At 37.7% G+C, this 18272-nt stretch overlaps 1 protein-coding gene across 1 annotated transcript in view; it reads right to left on the bottom strand.

The window, feature by feature from the left end:
* The window catches only part of LOC311630287 (uncharacterized protein), a gene marked incomplete at both ends in the record, with an annotated part of 66189 nt that overhangs the window by 9321 nt on the left and 38596 nt on the right, over nucleotides 1–18272 (bottom strand). The window contains 3 exons of the mRNA XM_084899150.1: nucleotides 5561–5613; nucleotides 8184–8261; nucleotides 11526–11656. Coding sequence (XP_084755276.1) covers nucleotides 5561–5613; nucleotides 8184–8261; nucleotides 11526–11656 — 262 coding nt within the window. The remainder of the gene's footprint in view (nucleotides 1–5560; nucleotides 5614–8183; nucleotides 8262–11525; nucleotides 11657–18272) is intronic.

The raw sequence follows: 18272 nt of genomic DNA, 5'->3' as shown, positions 1-18272 counted from the left end.
ATATTATAGAATTTATTAAACTAGACTGAAATAATTTAACTAATAGGCTCTGTTCCCTAATCCAACATAGCACACATGCTAATTTGAGAGTTCTTCATGGATTAGAAGTGCACACCTGGAAATTGAGTTAAATTAAGCTATTGTTGCTGTGTGAGTTTGCTATAGTTAGTTAAATGAGACTAAGAATGAGAGCTTGTTCCTTCCCAGAATTTTGAGTTTGCAAAGGAGTTCCCCATACATATCCAAATGCATCATCAAGCAAGTTAAGAGCAGACTGTCAACTTTTAATGGAGAATTTCTTTCAAGGACATGACATTTTGATTTAAAAGGAAAAGAAATGCGGTATTGTTCTTCTCTTATTACTTCATTCAGAGCAGTATTCAAGGCAAGAGTACTTCAGAGCCCAAGATGAAGCTATAAAAAAGGAAATCAAGCACATAAAATTTATAATCCCACTGCTTATGTCAGAACATTCTTTCACTGGCTTTCAATCAACCAGTATCAAAAGGCATGATAACAATCTGTTCTCAGTCAGTGGTACTGTCCACTACAAGTTCACAGAATTTCAATCAACACTCAGTTTGTAAAAACCAGCCTCTCCCATGGTCACATTACCTTTTAGCTAATCATATCTGGAGGAAGAAGTCAAACCCCCTTCTCCTTCCACATAGAAGGAAGCCAGTGGGATATGGAGGGGCAGAGTATCAGCAAACCTGATGCCATGTTTACCAGCTTTGTGACCTGTACTATATCTCTCAACTCCTAGAACCTCAATGACACTACCTGTCAATTGGAGATAATACTACTTCTCACACAGGGAAGAGGGCAAGCTAATGAACTAATGTGTGTAACAAGTGCCTCATACATACTGGAACATGGGGAGGGACTCAATAAATGATAGGTACTATCATTATCTATTATGGTGCAATAGTTTTATTGAATTACCTTAAATTTTGTTTAGTTATAATAATAACAAAAGTTCCAGTTAATGGGTCAACTTTTAGATCTATTACCTATTCCATAACTACATAGCACCATTTCCTTAGGGAGATCATGTTCGCTCCTCCCATTTCCAATATTTATTTTCTTGAATAGAAGAAATAATACTACATCCAAACCTTTTCTATCACACGGGTATTATGGGATTCTTTCCCCCATCAATGCCCATTTCAGAGCATTACTTCTTGATGAGGTGGAAAAGCTGTGAAAGCAATATTAGTTTTATGCTCTGAAAACATAGGACATGAAGACCAATTAAAAAGAAGTCAGTCTGAATCCAAGAGGTCTCACCACTTTGAGGCCAGCAACATGAAGTGCAGTTAGTTCTCCTAAGTTCTTCAGGCTCCTGACCAGGCAGGGCTCAGAAACCTTGGGGACTCTCCCAATGTTCAAGGTCCACAAGAGTGGACACTGCAGGGCCAGGGAACCTATACTCCTGAGGGTGAGAACAAGGCAGCCAAATAATTTTGTGAAGACTAAGGAAGAAAAAAAAAACCAGCAACAGTAAATTACTGTTCTCCCTGATCCAAAGCATAAGAGCAGATCCCTAAACCAACTGAATGACATTTTCCTTTTTCATGGGGAAAAGTCTGCATTTTAATATCATATTTGAAAAGTGAATATACAGTTCTGATAACATTAAGTGAGTTGGTTAATTTAATCAATGGATGAAGAAAATTCACAAATGTGATATCCTCAGCAACTCAAAGCAACGTTGAATTTCCTTACTCATGATGCTTATGTTCTGGAAAGCCACTGCAAATGCTGGATTAGCACATAATCATTGCTCCTAGAGGTGGTACAGGTTTAGGTGCCTTGAAGCCTCTGATCATTTTTGTCAACCGATCAATACAAAACCTTTTTATGTGAGTTTCAGTTTAAAGACACCTTATTTAATATAAATTATTGATTCATTGACATTGAACTCATGGCTAAACAAAGATAATTTGACACATATTTTCTCCTTAAGGCACTTCACAGCCTTCTAGCCCTTAGAAATATTGGATAGCAAACACTTTAGTACAATGTTTGGGGGACATTTTACTCACTCTTTACTATCTTGTTTTAAAACACAGGATTTATTATTATCCAAGTGTGGTGAAGTCACTGAAAAGAGAGTATGCTGTATTCACAGTTCCCAAAAGAAGGGGGCTTCCCACTCAAGAAAGCTCCAGGGTCCGTCAAAAGGCAGAGGAAGTGGGAAAATATGGGCAAACGCTTTAATTGTGGTTTCCACAGGAAGGAATGAGTGAAGCAGAGTAAGCAGGCTTAGGATTGGGCTCATTTGAAACATTTCTGGGGCTCTAAGGCATTGGGGCTATCCCTAGTTGTCTGGTACCTGGCTCTGTGGTGATAAGGACAGGCAGATTAGTAGTGTAGAGTGTGAAACTAGGTGAAGGGAGGTGATTAGTATGGGCTTTGGATTGGATGGTTTTCATATGAAATACACACCTGCAGGTAAAGACCCTTAGTATTACTAGGAAATGGAGCCCTATGTAAGTTTTAGCATATATTGAAAGAGGTGAATACTGAAGTGTTTATTGGTAAAATGATATATCTGGGATTTAATTTTAAATTATCATGGCAAACCAAAAGGTGGAGCAGACTGATAACACAAGATTGACAAAATGGTGGTAATTATAAAGCTGGATGAGTGGTACATGGGAAATCTATATATGATTCTTCTCTCATGCATTCATGGATATTTTCATTAAAATTTTTCACATGCAAGTTGAGAGACAGAGAAAAAGAGATATTAGACATTAGCAACCATCAGAGGATTGCTATTATATAAAAACCCAAACTCTGTTGTACAATATTTATTTTTGCTATCATGATTCAAAAGCCCACTCTTTTTCCTTGGATGCTTGGATTGCTAAAGTGACTTGGTAATGTTTCCAAATATCTCCAGGCTAGAATTGACTTAGGTTAATCAAATTCTTTTTATAATCCATTTGTGTTAAGCAACGGAATTCCTAGTGGTACAACTACAATCAACATGTTATGACTGTTTTTTGATGAGAGGCCCTACCCAATTAGGGAATTTTCCTAATCAAAGGCCCTCCACTCTCAAGAGAGCTTCACTGAGTAGCTATGGAGGTTGCTTAATTAGTAAGGTTAAAACATCCTTCTGAAACAAGGTCAAGAATGACATTTCTACTGTGCCAACTTGATAAAAGAATCCTCCAAATGCAGCACCCTGAAAACTTTGTGTGAAAATTCCTGCAAGACTTATCAACAGAAAGAAAAGGAAAATAAATTGATCTTAATGATACCAAGGGATTTTTCTTTAGGTACATTCTAGGTATTGAATCTATATAAATATTTTCTAAAACGTGCCATTAAAATGACCAACTTTTCACTTAAGAAAACTATTTCCAGAAATTTATTATTTTTGTTTGAAGAGTTAAAAATACTTTAGCCTGGCTGGTGTGGCTCAGTGGTTGAGTGTTGACCCATACACCAAGAGGTCATGGGTTAGATTTCTGGTCAGGGCATAGGCCCAGATTGCAGGCTTGATCCCCAGTGGGGGTCATGCAGGAGGCAGCCAATCTATGTTTCTCACTCCCTCTTCCTTCAATTCTCTCTAAAATCAATTTTTAAAAAATCATAAAAAAGAATATTTAAAAAATATAATACATGCACTATAACTATAAGCCATTTTCATTGAGGGTCTTCTTTACTTGGTATCTGCCCCTAGTCTAGCACTGCAAACACCAAAATATCAACAAATTCCTGCTGTTTAACCAAGTAAGGTCTTCAGGAACAACATTATAAATGAAACAGGATATCTATATTAAAAATCTGTGTGTACTAAAGAACACAGATTAATCTCAAGAAAATGCTGAATGAAAGAAGCCAAATACACACACACACACACACACACACACGCACACACACACACACAAATAAACATTACTCTATAATATCATTTAAATGAAATTTAAGAAAACATAAAAACTAATCTATGCTTACAGAAGAGAGAAGAGTGGTTATTTCCAGGGGGAAGAAGAAGATTATGACTAAAGAAGAACATGAGGGAAATTTCTGGTGTGATGGAAATATTCTGTACCTTGATGTGGTGGTTACATGGATGTATACAGATGTAGAAATTCAGTGAGTTGTACACTTAACACATAGCGGACAGATCACGAGAATTCTCACTTCATATTACACAGTGTTTTACAAAGTATCATACTTTTAAAGGATATTAGTTTGTAAGAACATGTAACAAATAACTTCAAAATGCAATGGGTATTTAATTTTAAAGCATGTCTTTAACATTTATGTAAAATGTTAAATATTTTTTGTACTCATTCAATAGAAAATTATCTGGCCACTGGATAAAGCTAGCAATAAAATTACTGGTCCACAATGTGTTAAGATATGCTCAGTTTACCCCACGCAATTTATACTTCAATGAGAAAGAAAACACAAAATTAAGTAAATAAAATTCATATCTATATATAAAAGGCTAAGCCACCATCCAACTGACCCACCAACCAACTGACCAACCTGTAGGTATGACATGCACAGACCACAGGGGGCAGATGCTCAATGCAGGAGCTGCTGATCCACAGCAACTTTGCAGAATGCCCTCTCACTTGAGGATTTCTCAGGGAATGTCAGAGAGCCGGTTTTGGCCCAATCATCACAGGCCAGGCCAAGGGACCCCACCTGCTGGAGGGACCCTGCTCGCTCTGCAGATGCCCTTCTAGTTGCCAAGCCACCCCAGGTGCAGCTGGCCCAGGAGAGACAACAGGAGGTTGGCTCCAGGGAAAGTCTGGCTCTTCTTGCCCAGTCCCACCCCACCAGCCACCTTCTAATTAATTTTCTTTCAATGTGCACAAATTCATGCACTGGGCCACTAGTATTAATATAATTTTTACAAAAGGGAAAATTCAGATGTACAAAAAAAAATGAAAAATTTAAAATTTCTATTTTACCAAGTCATAGTATAAGCCAGAAATTGGAAAACTATAGACTTTGGGCTCTCTTGGTTTTGTAAATGAAGCTGCATTGAAACATTGTCGCACCCATTTGTTTATAGAGACCATATGTTTATAGAGACCTAAAATACTATCAGTTTCTGTCTAGAAAAAAAAATCCACCCTCTCCTGTCCTAGGTCAATGGTGTATAACTATTTTTCTGAATTCCTAATTGTCTTGGAAAATCCAGTGAAAATTTATCTCCTCAAGAAAACGCATAACTTATTAAATAAAAAATGTTATTTATAACTTTAGGAAATTCATATGCTCTCTGAAGCTGTCATCCACCCCAATTTAAAACCTCCTTTATGACATTTTTATCACAAATTACTAAACCACTCTGCTGACAACAACCCACAGCTTTGCTCTTTTCTTTAAACCACAAATGACTGAACTTCTATTTCAAATTCCTGTTTGCTCCATGACACTACCCATGTCTATAGCCAATACCAAATTTGCCCAGATCACAATATCCAACTCTATCAACTTTCTTATTATCCAGCTAGATGAAAGACTATATACTATTATACTTAGCCTTGAAAAGCCTTTCTGAAACTTTATAGTTTGGTACCAACGCAGACCAAAAACACCAGATGGGATGAACTAGCCATCCTAGCCTCAATTCTGGAAAAAGCACAAGAGAGAGGAGTGAGAGTGTCACATATAAAGAACATTGGCACATTTACTCAATAGATCAAAAATATAGAGGAAGCCAAAAACGGTTTGGCTCAGTGGGTAGAGCGTCAGCCTCTGGACTGAAAGGTCCCAGGTTAGATTCAGGTGAAGGGCATGTACCTTGGTTACGGGCACATCCCCAATAGGGGGTGTGCAGGAGGCAGCTAATGGATGTTTCTCTCTCATCAATGTTTCTAACTCTCTATCTCTCTCCCTTTCTCTCTGTAAAAAAAACAATAAAATATATATGTTTTAAAGAAAGAATATAGAGGAAGTAAAAACATGTGGTCTAAACAATGGACTGTATATGGATAATGCCAGCTGTTTTACTGCAGGGCCACACCTGTGCATCTGTTTAATCCCTACAGTGCCTTGCACATGGTAGGAACCTAATGAGAAATAAAGAAATGGATTAATTAAACCAATTTATAAAAACAAAAGTCATTATTTTATAAATGGTTTATGCTTCCTGGGATGAACATGATTGTTTGATTTATTTTGCATTACATAAAAAGACAATTACAAGTGGGGAACATTCCCTGTGTTTTTGTAATTCTGATCTCACATGGATGTGCTCATACAACATATATCAAAGGTCTGCAAGGTGGGAGGCCTGTCAACTTATTAGCACCATTTATTGTCCTGAAAGAAAGCATTCAGGGAAGATGAGGACGTGACATGTTTTGTCCAATTCCTGAATAATAACAAAATATCAATAGTCTTCACACAAAATAAAGATACTCCAGTTGGCATGATCTCTTGTTCAATGCTAGTTCTACAATTTTTCATTACTGCCTTCCTCACTGCTGTGAGAACAGTGGGTGGCATTCTACAAAAGCTGATTAAGGATGGGATTTCAATTGCTGAAAATTAAAGGGCTCTACCCCATGCTGACAATTTGTTAATCAAAAATTGTCATTCCTGCCACCATGCAAGTTTTAGCCCATCTTATTTTCATCCCAGATGCCATGTTATAGATTCTCCCCTCATGAGACTGAATGCTTTTTTCCTATCAATAAAAAGGTTTTATGGGTTCATCAAGAGGCTAAATCCCTCTAATTCCAATAAATCACCTCCTAAAGTGGAAGGAGCATACTAGTATTTCTGCCCATATTTGCTACTTTTCCTATCAGTTAATAAAAATCCAGAGATTTGTGCTGACATTGAACTTATCAAATTAAAAAAAAAAAAGTATTTTATTGTTTATACAATTCCCAGGATTTTGCTGACAGCCTGTGGTTAAACACAAAAACCCCCGCTTTGGAGAATCCAGCTTAAATAGTAGTCTGTCAAGGGAAACAGGAATCTCCATGTGAAAAGATGTAGCTTTTAGGCAGCATTTATTTTAAAATATTAGAAATATTCTAACTGTTCAAATTTTGAGAGATTTTGCAAGTGTTAATAAATTTTGCAAATGTTAAAATGATGCTGATGGCAAGTTTTTAATAATGTAGAAAAATGGTTGCTAAATACGAAGAAGGTATAACTATTTTTGAAAGTAAGCTGCTTATGCATGAAAAACAATTAGAAGCAACCATATCTAAACAGTAATAATTTTAACACAGAAACAAGAAAAATCCACTGAAACTAAAGCACTGGCATTCCAAAGCGAGTGAAGGTGAGATTGGAAACTGGGGCAACAGGGGTCATTTTGGGTTCCTTTGTCAAGGCTTCGTTTCTAGTTTTATCTTCCCACTTAATGTTAACTTATATCAAAATTATCCCAGGACTAGGATTCAAAAGACTTGAGATAATTCAGAGAAAGCACAGCTTGCTGCCAACATATTTAAGACATATTGGCCTTCTTGATTTACTTGTATATTTTGCCAATCAAAATTCAATTTGATGAGATTTTTATTGGCCAGATAGAGCCTTGTTTTATCACAGGGGCCACCCTCCTTGATGTGATTTTCTACCAAACAAGCTATTACACAATTCACCCGCTATTGGCTTTAGTAGGATTCGTGGTCTTTCCCCAAATTATTTCCTGCTTTGTGCCAGATCCTGTAGGTACAAAAGCTATTATTGCTCTAGATGTTGGCTAAGGAAGAAAGGTTATTTTTATAGAAATATTAGGGAATAAATGTGTGTGCTACAGGCATTCAAAAAGAGGGAAAATCAATGTAGGCTGGAATAAAATAAAGTAGCATTTATTGAGCACATACTAAGTACTAGTCATAGTCATGAAAGTTTTTATATGCATCATCTTTTCTTCATTTTCAATAACAATTGAACAAGAGGAGATAGAAAAAAAGTGTTTCCTTGAGTTGAGCTAAAACACAAAGAATAGTATGCTTGAAACCAGAAGGCATAGTTTCTGTAACTTACTGTGGTCAGTCAGCAGGTCACTTAATATTTCTGGACCTCAGTTTACTCAAGTGGCAAATTCCTACTCCAATGACTGCTTGATGAGAACACCAGGTAAAGCAATACAAATAAAACAGCAGAATGCACAATGTAAGCTGATAGATAATACAAAAATTTAAGGTACATACAAATGAGAAATGTATCATCATTACCTGTTTCCATGCTTTTTAACTAAGGCTTTAATGGCTTTGTCTGTAATCTGGCATCCATTAATAGAGAGTCCTTGAAGGCTGAAAGTTAACAGGAAAAAAAATGACATCTCAATGTCTTTATTTAAAAAGAAAGATTTCAAACCAAAATTTTGCAGTTTGTCAATTATTCAAATAGTCTCAAAAATACATAAAGAAGAATTTTATTTTGGTAAACAATGTACTTTAATTTTGATTTATGAACTTTGGGGGCTCAATAAATCAGGCACAAATATAAATGGATGGTAGATAGATATAGATTGATAGATCTATCTTTATTTCTTGGATATCTTTTCTGTGGCTTTGATTCTATCTTTTTAGAACACATACTTTCATTTCATTTATTCTATCAGGGCTTTAGTTGTGTCTAAGCACTATAGTTGTTTAAGGGATATGGAATGTTCCTGGGTGTGGTCTTTACAACCATAATTTCCATCATCACCACCATGTTATTAAAAGCCAGAAATAACTTCCTATAGAGATAAATCAAGGGAAACATATAATGATATAATGATCATTATAGAGATTCTCTATTCTCATCACCAAGCCAAGCTTTAGCTAGAAATTGACAACAAAATGAAATACAATGAGTCTCACATAGCGCTTGATTTTAGATTTATCACCAAATATAGTGGGACATAAAAGCAACAGTACTTTTTATATGACATATTTCTTCCCATCACATGCACAAAATCAGAAAAACTGAAGGAGCATCTTACCTGACAATCACCAGATTATATCAGCAGTATGGATTCTTTGTGAAAACAAGGCTCCGTTTTAAATGACTAAACTTCACTAAAACTTGAAGTTGATTTTTATAAAAAGTCCTTATTTTAAAACATCCTATACGGAAATGTTTCACTTTGAGAAGCAAGGCTAGAGGCCCCTTGATAAAGCACTTGTCATTGTAATGGTTATCTCCCATTGTGGCTTGGAGCAAAGGAAGAAAAGTGAAGCAACAGCCCTGGTACTGAAGACTTCTCTCCCCATAAGCCATGCCATCTGCAACTTTGAAGCAGGTCGTGGAGGAGCTGGCAGTGGCATCACTTCCATTACACAGACAACTGAGGTTAGAGACAGTCCATTGTGATATCAGAATGGATGCTCAAAAATGTCTGGTTTTCTCTTTCCTTCCAGAAATATAGTAAAATTCCATGGAACTTATTGCATTGACCCTTCTATGTAATCAGATGCTTTACCATACAGTATATGCTTCACCATATCCTCTTTCCTTTCCTCCCCAGACAGCGCCTGCTCTTCCGGCCTGGACCCTGGACTGAGCACGACAAATGACAAGGTAATGTTGGGTGCCTTACCATGAAGCTCCCTGTATAAGGGCCATCACGCCACGTCTGTGGCCCCAGACCAACTGATGTCCACTGCTGTCAATCTGCTGCAAAGGGCCCCTGCGTGGTGCAGAACCTTGTCTCCCGTAAGCCCAGGGCCACTGCAGCTGGTCACATTCAGCTCCTGTTGATTAAAACCAAGTGAGCATTCATTAGAAAGGTTTCAGAATCCCTTCAGAACAGGTCGTGACCAGGAGACTTTAGTAACTAAGAGAGAGGATTCAGAGTAAGAAATCACCTTAGAAGACAATAGCTGAGATGTAAACAGCTCAGAAAGAAGGAAGAAGAACGTGACAAAAGCAATTAAAACCAGCATGTTTCTATTTGGGCCAGCCCACCTTCCTTCAGGCCTGTTCACCGAGCCTGCCACAGCTTCCTTCTAATGACAGGGGATTACACTATCGGAGAGGAGGAACTCAAGAGCCATTGTAGGATTACAGGAGCTCACCCAAACCATTAATATGTATTTTTATGGAGAGCTTTTAATTGAGAAAACCAAGGCTTACGGGAAAATGATGACTATAAGATGTTTTATATATTTCATTATCTCCATTATGTTCTTTAAATAGTGTTTTAAAATGCTTTTTAATAAATATGTATTAACTTTGTAGCCTAAAAAAAATATTCTTTTCCAACAAGGCAAAACTAATTTATAGTGAAAAAATTCAGATCAGTGATTAGCTCTGGAGGAGGATGGTAGTGTGGGGACTAAGTGAGAAGAGGTATGAGGCAACCTTCTGGGGGTGGGGGGTAATGTTTTGTATCTGGATAGGGGTGGGTTACATAAGTGTACACCTTTGTCAAAACCCCATAAGTAATGCATTTACAACATGTGTGTTCATTATATATAAAATTTACCTCAAAAAGGACTGTAATGATACACATACTAAACTATTTAGGAATGAAGTATACCAGATACCTATAACTGATTTCAAAATTATTTTTTAAAAGATGGATTGACAGACAGTAGAAGAATGGATAGATAGATTTGCGATAAAGGGACTATACTCTCAATTGTAAAGCCAAGAAAGGTATTTTTGGTAACTGTAATTTCTTCAATTTTAAGTATATTTTAAACTTTTCACTAAAAGTGTTGGAAACTCCAGCCAAGACCTCAGTCTGGTCTGCCTTCAGTCCACGTCCACACTGAATCTGGGAGCACGTTAGAATTGCATTACCAATACAGACTGGCAGAAGTGGGAGATGCTGGTTTGCCTACCTATGGCAAACCCCTCTTGTGACAACTAGATTCTAAAATAGATATATAAATATAAGTGCTCTTTTTAATAGAAAGTTATTCATCTTAAATAGCCAGAGGGCATTATCCATTGGATATGTCGCTCTATTATTTCTTTCTGAGCTGAACTGGACTCCTTGAACCCTTGGAATCTAGTCAGTTTGTGACCTCATCCTCTGTAATGGCAGCCTTACTGGTACTGCCGGAAGTATCGGTATGTCCCCTCACATGCAAGTCAGGAGCTACTCCCATTTCATGTAAAAAAGATCACAGATGCCAGGCCAGCATGTTCAGTGGTTGAGTGTCAACCTCTGAACCAGAAGGTCATAGTTCGATTCCCCATCAGAGCACATGCCTGGGTTGCAGGCTTGATCCCCAGTGCAGGGCAAGAATAGATGATTCTCTCTCATCTCCCTTCCCCTCTCCCTTCATCTCTTAAATTTATATATATATATATATATATATATATATATATATATATATATAATCATAAAAATCAATCATTCTAGGCTAGAAGTTTGTTCTCCTAGACAATAGGAATTTTCTACCAATAGAACCTGAACATGTTGAGAGGCTGAGTTAAAACTGAATTATCTAAAATTACAATGACCCTGGAGTCTCTTCCGATGCATCTGATCCATCCTTTGATTGCCCACCCCCATTTCTGCTTCAAAGATACTAAAGGCTGAGGTTGGTGCATTACACCTAGAGCTTCACACTTACTCTGGAAGGACTCCCAGTGACTGCCTATGGTCCCGGATGGCAACACTCCGCTTTCTAGACTTCAAATAGCCAACACTGGCGGGCATTCCCTGTTCACTGTCATCACCAGAAGTGCCATATTCCATGCTTCTCTAATTTAAGATTAGAAAAATTAACTTTGTTTTGATACATCATGCTTTTTTTATTTAATGCATCTGGATATATACTGAAGCACAAAAGAAACAGGCATAGATTCAAGCCCTGCCTATTTGTTTACAGAGGCAGGCCCTTTTGGTGCCCTGGACTCCTTTGGTGAGCTTATGGTGAACCTGGGTCAGAATTATGTTTGTAAAATAATCAAAATATAATATATAGGGTTGCAAAGAAAACCAATTATATTGAAATACAGTTATCAAAATTTTTGTGATATAGTAACATTTGCTTCTTTATTAATATGTTATAGGATATTATGTATTTGCTGGTCTATAGCTATTATAGTTTTGAAGTAGTGATAGACATAAACTACAAGTTGAGACTCTACAACTACTTTAATGTGAAAGGAAAATAAGTGTGCTTTCTAGTGGTGACTAAGTCGCAGGTATTGCTAAGACTAGGTGACTGGCTGCCTACTGTCATTGTAGAAGGAGATGCTGGATTTCTGCAGGGCAAAAGTGAAAACAAACACATGAATGTTTTTCCCTTCCAAGTTCACAAACCCCTTGCAGGAACAGTGAGAGAAGGAAATAAGAAAGAAAGCTTCAGAGCTTCAGGCTGACAGTTTATCTATCCTTCTGTTAGGACAAGCTGGGAAAGGAAACGTGGGAAAAACAAAGGAGAAAGAGAGAGGGGACAGTACTGCCAAAACGAGTGGAAGTGTAATATAGGTATGTGCTGGCAGTAAGAATAAAAAAAAGAAAAGGCAGGAACAAAAAAAAAATGAGATGAGAGAGGAGAGACTAACATGAGAAAACTTCATTTCCAAGGCTCCACAGGTGGGGTTAGTTACAGCTGTGTCCAGGTCCGGGTGTGACCACTTTCACAGGCAGCTCTTTGTCTCCGCTCCTTTGTCTACCAGCAGCCCTGAAACAGGATACTAACAGCAAGGATGCGGGAAACCTGGCAATTCTACCAAGATACATACCCCAAAGCCTACTGTAACCACTGACACATAGCAACAAATTTAGAGATGGTTTTCCTAATTTTTCATTAATTTCAACAAAAATCAAACCTGTTTGTGATGGACAATATTTCCCATGATATTTGTTAGATAAGCTGCGATTTGCTCCTATTCGTTAATCTGAAACTCAAGAAATAACAGGGCCAAGAAATAAAGTGCCAAAGGGGATGTTTTTCAAAAACTAATAAAATTATTGAATATATCCAACACTTTCACCTTTCCTATTCTATAATTTACATTGCTTCAAATTCAAATATTTTGTTATTAATCGTGGACTATTTCTAAGAGAAGAGGTTCCTGCCCTCTACTCACTTAAGCCTACAATTCACACAAGAGTGAGAAATTAAATGGGAGTTGGTTTATTGTTTTTAGAATGTGTGTCTCCTCCAGAGGCCAAGTTTAGACTGAAAAATAAGCATGTATGAAGAATATATGGGCTGGGGGAAATTACCTATGAAGCAATGTAGCCAAGTCTTGAGGGCTATATCAACAGGTTCTCCATTTCTTTTTCCTTTTTTTATTGATTAAGCTATTACATGTGTACATATCTTCCCACTGCTTTCCTCCACCCCACTCCCATACATGCCCTCACCCCCCAGTGTCTTGCATCCATTGGTTTTGCTTATATGCATGCATACAAGTCCTTCAGTTGATCTCTTATCTCCCTCACGCCTTCCCAACCTTCCTGTTGTACTTTGACAGTCTGATGCTTTACTAATTTCAGTGCTATGAGCTAACTTTTATCTAATCCCAGCTTCTCTCAAGGGATAACTTTTAAAAACGCTCTGTTCTCATATTTGGCTTTCCCTTTTCCTCTGTGATGTGAACTGCAGATAATAATTTTACTTCACCATGATCATAAATTGAAGATAAACAAACAGTTATTGGCCAGCCCAGAAAGAGTCACTTCTTGGTCACCTGTGTGTGTGACCTAAACTCATTCCAGCAGTATCAGAGAGCAAACAGCATAAACACTGAATGTCACTGTTTGCTGTGCCAATAATAGCTCCAGGATGTGCCATTCTTCCAATGGTTTAAAAAACATTTCAATGCACTGAAATTTTCATAATCCTCTGGCTCTTCTGACTAAACTGAAAAGCTCTAAAAATTGATGAGAGACAGAGAGAAAAAAATGGGGTGAGGTTGAGAGTCAAAGAGTCCCTAATCTCTTTGAGAAGAATAAAGTAATTATGCAGAAAATTCTACTCCAGTACAATATGAGTTCCCTAGCTAGCTTTAAAATAGAATGTTTCTCCTGTCCAGAAAATTCTGAAAGGCCAGAAATGAGGATTAAACAGCTAGTAATTGGGAAATTTGACCACTTTGTAAGGGTTGAAAAATTAGAGAAACAGAATTGAGAACTTTAGAAATATTTCATATTTCTAATCAAATACCTAAAATGAGAACTAAGGTAAAGTGATCAAACTTTAGTAAATATATAACAAGGGAGTATCACTTACTGATTTCATTAAAGAATAGGAGGGAGGAGTTACTCTTCTGATGCCCAATTACTCACTGTGTGCCTATGTATGACATCAAATGATCTAATCCATGATTCAGTTTCTCCATGAATAAATTGCCACTCAGTTTCTATCCCTTTTACCTGAGGAATTCTAAATATAGAGTCAGAGCTTAGGCTAAGATGTGGCCCATGAGGCACTCCTCTTGTGTGTAAATTTAAGAGAATGTCCCAAATCTCAGTTATTAAGATATATATTATGTTAATGCAATATTTTTAAATAAAATTAATGCAAACAAAATCTATGATGAAAATAAATGTCAAAACTTTCAATAAAAACAGGATCAATTTAGCTGATATTTTCCTTTTGCCTCAGGCTCACATATAGCTCAGCATGGCCTTGTTACAGAGCCCTAAAAGTCACATAATTTGAATTCCACCCAAACATCACACATGATAGTTGTGGCAGATAACAAATCAATGCTTACATTGTTCTAGGTACCCCCATGCAATTCTGAAACATTCTTTTATATATATGGATCATATTATTCATTTAAGCAACAACTTCAGGACTTTGCACTAGTCAAAATTCTGATAGCCAACTTTAACAGACATAGTTATAGACATACATATAGATATATCTATAGATGGAACTATCAATCCCAAATATACTGAAATTAATTTTTTTTCATCACACACTGGCATTCTCATCCCTCTTCCCTCCCTTCCTATCCTCAGTCACCTGATCAGCAGAGATGGTTTTACTGTACTTTCACAGATAAGTGTAAGATAAACACAGAACATAGGAACTCAACAACTTACACAGAGAAATCTTGTGAAGAACATAGAGTCCACACATCTTCCCAACAGCTCTATCATTTGGGTCAAAGAATTGGGAGCAGATTTTTTCTTCCACCAAAGAATTTGTTCCTCTTTAATCACAATACTGTAGCTTTTATATATCGCATATTAGACAGGGTCTGTTATTCAATTTAGAAGCAAAGATGGGACCCAAATGAGTCAAATGCCCATTGCAATAGCCCTGTGGCCCACAGATTGGGATTCAGATGTGTTTTTTTAATAACTCTCTTTTATTCTAATTATGAAAGTAATATATGTTCATTGTTGATCAGTAAATGAAAGAAGAAAGTAAAAGCCTCCTATGATGGGATTATAAAATGGTGTAGCTGCTTTGGAAAACAGTCTGGCAGTTCCTTAAAATGTCAGTTATAGAGTTACCATATGACCAAGAAATTCCATTTCTAAGTATATATTGAAAAGATATGAAAACATATGTCCACACAAAAACTTGTAAACAAATTTTCATAGCAGTATTATTCTTACTAGTCAAAAGATGGAAACAACCCAAATGTCCATCAACGGATGAATGGGTAAAATAAATATGGTATATGCATATAAGGTAACATGTTTTGGCAATAAAAGTACCAATATATGCTGCAACCTGGATGAATCTTGATACAAGCCAGACACACACACACACACACACACACACACACACACACACACACATGCATATTATATGAAATGTCTTGAAGAGGCAAATCCATCCAGCCAGAAAGTAGATTAGTGATTGTTAAGGGCTGGGGGAAGGAGGAAGGAGAAATAGGGAGTGACTGTTAATGGGTACAAAGTTTCTCTTGGGGTAATGGAAGTGTCCTAAAATTAGACAGCAGTGGTGATTGCAGAACTTAGTGAATACACTAAAACCTACTGAATTATACACTTCCACAGGGAGAATTTTATGGTTTTTAAATTGTATCTCAGTTCTTTCTTTAAAAGCTACCCATAAACCCAAGACATAAAAATAAGTAGTTAATATTGTCAATGTTGCAAATTACCTCCTAATGGGTATCTGCCAGTCAATCCACTCAAAAATGGTTCCATCTATGGTTAATGCAGCTACAACATGAATGCCTCTAAACTTTGTTGTCTGTATGCAGAATCATTTGCTTTGTGCTTAGCATTCGCGCTGAGGTAGACAATGCTTCAAGAACATTTCTTCCAAGCTTCCCCCCCAGCCCTAAGGTGAAACTGCATTTCCTGCTCTCCTGTAAATATTCATTCGTAAGTCTATTGGTTATTCAGTAATTATTATAGCTTCCCTGGAAGAACAACAGGTTTTCTGAGTTCACAGGCATGTGTGTGTGTGTGTGTGTGTGTGTGTGTGTGTGTGTACATATATAATATATAACTGAGAGACAATTTTTTATATATTTCAATTAGAGCTCTAATTTTAAAAGATATATAAAACAATATTAGCAAGAGCGTAAGTCCACCACCCTCATAAAATTGCTTTTATTTCTGCACATATGCAAATTGCCTTATATATGCTTAGAGAATTTTTTATTGTTGAAATGTGAATCCTATCTAATAAAGAGGGAATATGCTAATTGACAGCCCTGCCCTCAAAGATGGTGGCGCCCACAGCCAATAAGGAGGGAATGTGTTAATTGACTGCCACAACTTCAAAGGTGGTGGTGCCCACAGCCACAAGATGGCAGCACCCAGTCCCCTCAGCCCCCTCAGTCCCCTCAGCAGGTACTCAGGCAAGGCTGGGCCTGCCCCCAGATGGCCTGGCTGCTCCGTGCACCTGCTTCCAGAATCCCCCACACCCCTCAACTCCCAGGGGCCCAGGGCCAGCCTGACCAAGGCACAGGCAAGCCTCATATGGTGGCTGCACAGCCGCCCAGGGCTGCCCGAGGCTCAAATAATGAGGACTGGAACACAACTTGCCCTGGAAGCAGCAGAGTTGTGATGGGGTGTCGCCTTCCCCTGATCGCCGGGTTGCCTCCCACCCCTGAGCGTTCCCGAACTGTAAGAGGGGGCAGGCTGGGTTGAGGGATCCCTTCTCCAGTGCATGAATTTTCATGCACCAGGCCTCCAGTATAATAATAATAATACACATTCTATTTATACTGAATAAACAGTTTCCATGTTTCTTTAGAATTAATATCATTTGTGTGGTTTCATAACATACCCTTGTGCAAAGTAAAAATGAATATAAGCATTTCTCTAATATTAAATATTACAGGTAAAGTTATACTGAACAGCTTTAATGTAGAAATATAGATTGAATATGGAAATATTAAAATAAATTAATATGCATGTATAAAATATTTAATATTGGATACTTCACTGAAATAAATTTCTGCATGGGAAATTATGCTCTCTTATTGCAAATTACCATATTACCTCCCAAAAGTTAATCAATTTATAGAGCCACTAAATATTGCTAATACTTACAATATTTTAAATTATTTTAGTTGGCATAGTTTAGTTTTTTATTTTAAACTAGAGGTCCAGTGCACTGGGGAAGAGGATCTCTCAGCCTAGCCTGCACCCTCTCACAGTCCAGGACCCCTCGGTGAATGTCCGCCTGTGGGTGTAGGCCTGATCCCCCCAGGGGCAGTTCCTATTTTGAGTGTCTACACCCTGATGGTCAGTGCACATCATAGTGAGCAGTCGTTCTGGTTGTTCTACCATAATGGTTGCTTAGGCTTTTATTATATAGACTAGAGGCACTGTGCATGAAATTTGTGCACAGGGATGGGGTCCCTTGGCACAGCCTGCACCCTCTTGCAATCCAGGACTGCTAGCTCCTAACTGTTTGCCTGCCTGCCTGATTGTCCCTAACCATTCTGCCTGCGTGATTACCCCTAGCCCCTCTTCCTTCCTGCCTGATCACCCTAACCACTTGTCTGACTGCCTGATCGCCCCTAACCCCTCTGCTTGCCTGCTGGATCACCCCTAAGCACTCTGCCTGCCTGATCACATCTAAATTCTTGCCTGCCTGCCTGCCTGATCACCCCTAACCACCTCTGCCTCGGCCCCCAACACCGCGGCTTCATCAGGAAGGTCATCCAGAAAGACATCTGTAATGACATGCAGAAGATCATTCAGCTGTCTGGTCTAATTAGCATATTATGTTTTTTATTATGATAGATATTCCTGCAACAATGAGCTTTTAGAAGTTCACTTTCTATTCATTTCCCTTTAATTATTCATTCAATATTTATTATATACCTATTATGAGTGAAATACAAGAAAATGTCCTTGTCCTCATGGAGCTTACAGACTGAGCAAAATGCATTAAATCCTCTTTTCATTTATC

This window comes from Pipistrellus hanaki (assembly GCF_964339955.1).
Source record: "Pipistrellus hanaki genome assembly, chromosome: 11".
NCBI lineage: Eukaryota > Metazoa > Chordata > Mammalia > Chiroptera > Vespertilionidae > Pipistrellus > Pipistrellus hanaki.
The sequence above is the reverse complement of the archived record's forward strand: the minus strand, read 5'-3'. Positions and strand labels throughout refer to the sequence as shown.